Source organism: Mus caroli, unplaced genomic scaffold (genome assembly GCF_978045245.1).
Source record: "Mus caroli unplaced genomic scaffold, Mus_caroli_1 scaffold_2, whole genome shotgun sequence".
NCBI classification, from domain to species: domain Eukaryota; kingdom Metazoa; phylum Chordata; class Mammalia; order Rodentia; family Muridae; genus Mus; species Mus caroli.
This window is the reverse complement of record NW_028227257.1, coordinates 14,845,627-14,850,171: the sequence shown is the minus strand read 5'-3', so window position 1 is coordinate 14,850,171 and position 4,545 is coordinate 14,845,627. Positions and strand designations below refer to the sequence as shown.

At 47.4% G+C, this 4,545-nt stretch overlaps 1 protein-coding gene across 1 annotated transcript; it reads left to right on the top strand.

The window, feature by feature from the left end:
- The first annotated feature begins 852 nt into the window (after positions 1-852).
- Positions 853-2,595, top strand: Wfdc13 (WAP four-disulfide core domain 13). Its single transcript, XM_021177893.2, has 2 exons — positions 853-940; positions 2,438-2,595. The coding sequence occupies exons 1-2, from the start codon at positions 853-855 to the stop codon at positions 2,593-2,595; spliced, it is 246 nt and encodes an 81-aa protein (XP_021033552.1).
- The last annotated feature ends 1,950 nt before the right edge of the window (positions 2,596-4,545 follow it).

Sequence of the window (4,545 nt, the reverse complement as noted above, 5' to 3'; positions counted from 1 at the left end):
GAAAATGTGATTTTGTGTTAGGAATGAAAGCCAATTCTCTAAGCCTCACCAGGAAACTTCAGCTTCCAGCCCAAATCAGACAGCAGCCAAGAACACACACCATCATCTGGCAGTGGCCTGGGGGCCTGGTCAGCACCACAAGAGTTAAGGGAATTGAGTCTGAAGAGTCGAGCCACAGGGTTAAACTATGAGAAAAATTATAGGCAATGGAGGATGTATTAATTTGTTATGGATTAAAACATAAAGACCATCTCTCCTGTTAGCATCTCCAATGCTACCCAGAGAGTCACTTTAAGAACGCATGCCTTTAGGATAAATATAACAAAGATAGAGAAAACCTTTATAGGGATATTTTTTTAATTTTTGAAAAAAAACCATAAAGACTGGGGATGTAGATCAGGCCTGGTATATGCAATGTGCTGATTTCCATTCCTAGCAATACACATATGCACACACAGTCGGGGATGGGGAGGGGAGAGAGAGAGAGGAGAGAGGGTGAGGGAGAGAGAGGGAGAGAAGAGGAGAGAGGGAGGGGAGAGAGGAGAGAGAGAAAGAGAGAAGAGGAGAAGAGAGGGAGAGGGAGGAGGGAAAGAAAGGAGAGAGGGGATTGGGGGAGAGCTCTTTAAGTTCCAGATGAGAGGATGAAAGGACAGCAAATCCGGAAACAGGACCTGCCCCTGTAGGGCAGGGCTAGGAGTTGGTTGGGGTTTCAGCCAGGCTTTCCTTACGGCCATCTCCTTACAGCCATCTCCTTACAGCCATCTCTGAGCCTCTTTCCCTCTCTTCTCCCGGCAGAGTTTGGAAGAACCTAACCACCCTCGGTCAGGATCCACCACCCATCGAGCCAGCATCATGAGACCTGTGTCACCTTTGCAGCTCATTCTGGTGCTCAGCCTAGCACCACAGCCAGTGCTTGGAAGTCCCAAGCAATACTTTCTGAGTAGGTGCTGGGTCTGGGCTCCAGGGGAGGGACGGGGTTAGCTCCTGTGGAAAAGAGACTATCTCAGGGGACACCTCTAGAGAATTTCACAGTGAATATAATAGTACAACATCCAAGGACTCGAAGGGTATAGTCAAAAAACTCTAGGTCAAAATCTCTGTTCTGTGTGCTTATCACAGGGCTCCAAACTCTCTGAGGACAGTTTTCAAATGTGACATTGTAATGTAAATAATGATACTGAGACAAGAAGAAAAGAGAAACAAGCTGGTGCATTCAGGCTAGGAGCTGTCTTACTAGACTGTGAGACATATCCCACTAAATATTAGTTACAGTAAACGTCGTCAGCCTCATCCTCCTGGTTAAGTTTGCTGTCCCCAATTCCATCATGGAGGAAACCCTGGCCCCACTCTTCAAGCATTGAGACAGACAGGAAAATGAAATTGGTAGAAATCAAGATTCAACCTCCACAAGGTTGGCCTTGGAGGATACATGGGGAGGAAGGGAAGGGACTGCACATTTTATTTTATGCTTGGGAAAATCTAGAGGCACTGCACAATTACCAGTGACTAGCATCCACTAGAGTCTGTCCCATTGGCTACGAATGCCCCTTAGCCCGACAGGGGCAGGAATACCTATCCTGGGCCAGTATGCAGTAGGAGGACAAGAGCTGTTTTGTGTGCATTCCTCTATGTTTGGGGCTCAGTCAGAGGATATGACTGATAGCTCATGTTCCTGTGGAGGCTCAGTTCTGTTTGCAGAGCTTCTGAAAGGAAAAGGAGAAGCTGGATGTTGGCATCCCATTCTGAAATCCCCACCCTCCTCACCATGAAAAAAATCCACCCTGAACTGTGAATTGGAGCCCACCTTCCAGCCCAGCTCTTACAGTTTGTTGGGTTCATTGTTGTGCTATACTTCTGTTTAGGTTTCATCTTTTTTTAAGAATATTATTTGTTTGATATATATGAGTACAGTGTAGCTGTCTTCAGACACACCAGAAGAGGGCATCAGATCAGATCCCATTACAGATGGTTGTGAGCCACCATATGGTTACTGGGAATTGAACTCAAGACCTCTGGAAGAACAGTCAGTGCTCTTAACCACTGAGCCATCTCTCCAGTCCATTTAGGCTTCTTAATATATATATTCCACACAAATAACCGATGTTTGGTTGACTCTAGAACAAACTTAAATTAATATAAATTAGGTGACTAATACCTTTTTTTAAACTTCACACACACACACATTCCTACCCTTGAAACAGACCCTACCAGGGTCTATAGGGTCTCAATATCTGATCCGTAAGGATTATGCATAGACATGAGTCCAAGGTTCCACCTAATAGTCTCAGATCTGATATCCAGCCCTAGTTCACTGACCAGAACCCAGAGGAACATGGGCGCTAGAGGCAAAACCAATTCCCATCCCTGGAGAGCAGCAAGGGGAGATGAGGTTGCTGCTGCCTGCTCTTTCAACCACTCTTTTACCACTTCATTCCAGAGTACATCCTGGAACCTCCACCGTGCAGATCGGAGCCCGGAGAGTGCAACATGTTCTGTACACAGCAGGAGGAGTGCCCTGAACCCCTTCAGTGCTGTTCTGCCTACTGTGGGATAGTGTGTACCTCAAACCAAGCCCCAGTACTAGGGCTCTCCTAAGGCTCCCCTCTCCCAGCCCTGGCACCAGAGCTGCTGGCAGAAGCCAACAGCAGAGACTCTTGCCCACGACTGTGATGAGCGTCCTTTCCTTTTTCTTTCTTCTTGCTGGTTCTGTCACACTGCCACTCTTGTCTCTGCCTTTACCAAGGATGATTTCCACAGAACTCCTAATTAAAAAAGCATCCTCAAATCTCATCATCCCTCCACCACTGAAGCTGTGAATCTCTGCCCCTGTCTCTCTGAACGTACTCATAGTTGCCTCTGACTCTATTCTGGAGCCTTCCTGGTCCCAGAATCTACTTTATCCCAGCATCTGCCTGGAATGATGTATCTGGTCACACAAAGCAAGTTTGTTCTCTTTCTGCTTGTTCTCCCTTGTCCCTTGACATCCTCAAGTTCAGGAGAGCTGTGGCCAATTCCCAAGGCCTGAGCCTTAGCCCTGAATCTTCCAAAGGGAAGGATTCTGGGACAGAGAGAAGAACCGAGGGCACTGATGAGACACTGCCGCTCCTCTCGCACAGGCATGTCTGTCGCCTTTAATACGACAGTCCCTCTTTTTCTTTCTTTCTTCCTTTCTTTTTTCTTTTTCTCTGCTTGAATAGATGACGATTCTGCTAGTCCATGTCTCACAAGATCCAAATGAAGTCTAGACCAAAGATCCACAGCAGGGCGTTCAACAGATGAGTGTCTTGAGGAAAGATTGAGATGCCTCGTTCTTTGCTAAGTCCCGTGCCCTGAGCAAATGTCCAGATGTGTAGACTACGTTCAGAGTGATAGTGTACATCTGGACTCTCTCTCTCTCTCTCTCTCTCTCTCTCTCTCTCTCTCTCTCTCTCTCTCTCTCTCTCTCTCTCTCTGAATCAGCTTGCTCATCATTAAGACAAGAATAAACATGAAACTAAAATAAATACCACAAATGAGCTGAAGCACTCTCTTGCCTCATGGTTAATTTCCATGCATTTAACCGGCCCCTCGACCAGTTCTGTCTGAAAAGACTAGTTCATGCGATTAGACATGGCACCTTTGACCGTGCCGTGTTAGATAGAACACAGAGGCACGAGAAGCTGACAGTGGCAGCACCAGGCTCCTCCCCCTCTGCGGCAGGAGAGCCCAGCTCCATGCTCTACTTTCAAGTGGGATTAACAGAAAGTAGGAATTACACCTTCCAGAACAACCTGGCGCCCAACATCGTTGGAAGTATTTTCTTCTACAGATTCAAGAGATCCAAGCCTCCTCAGGCTTGACCATGCTCCCGAGTGCATTGCCTATGTGTACGGTTCTCCCGATCCCCTGTATGAGACCTCCTCTTCCTCTTCCAGCCTCCTCCAATAGCAATGGCGTTCTCCCAAATCCCGAATGGCCTTCTTCATGGCCAGATTGCCTGGTTCTTCATTTTTTTTTCACTCCACCAGTCAGTCTTTGAACTCATTACCTAGGGGGCAGAGTATGGTCTGCAAGAGAGAGAAGCAGAGTCGTGCCCTATGGGAGTGCAGGACACTCGGCCCTGAGGTCCTGCTAAGGAACAGTCTGTTCCGTCCTCCACTGGGCAAGCACCAGGAACAGTGGTTCGGACTGGGCCCTTCCTTCACACTCTGTGAGTCGATCACTGGTTAACTCACTGTGCCTCTCTGAGACAGTTACTCCGCTCATGCGAAAAGACAGAGAGGTCATCCATGCCTCAGAGTGTTGTGGGGATAGCACAAGGCTGCATGGATGAGAATCTCCTCCCTGAGGAGACTCCCCCAAGGTGAGAAGTACAGATGACACTCTTTCCAGGTGCTGGGTCTTTGCTCTGGGTGGAGAGCAGGGGATCACCTCTATAATTTCACTGAGATTACAAAATGTGATTACTAAAATAGAGTCCCCTCTGACTCCACCACCAAAACAAAAAAAGATGTTTATCATTTGGTGACTGCTGTTTCAGGGCGTTTTTGGTTTTGTTTTTTTAAC

What these genes read in the sequence shown, in the direction of transcription:
- Wfdc13 (XM_021177893.2), top strand. Translation starts at nt 853, where the DNA reads ATGAGACCTGTGTCACCTTTGCAGCTCATTCTGGTGCTCAGCCTAGCA. An exon ending in TCCCAAGCAATACTTTCTGA is followed by an intron (nt 941 to 2,437) that starts GTAGGTGCTGGG and finishes ACTTCATTCCAG; the next exon opens with AGTACATCCTGGAACCTCCA.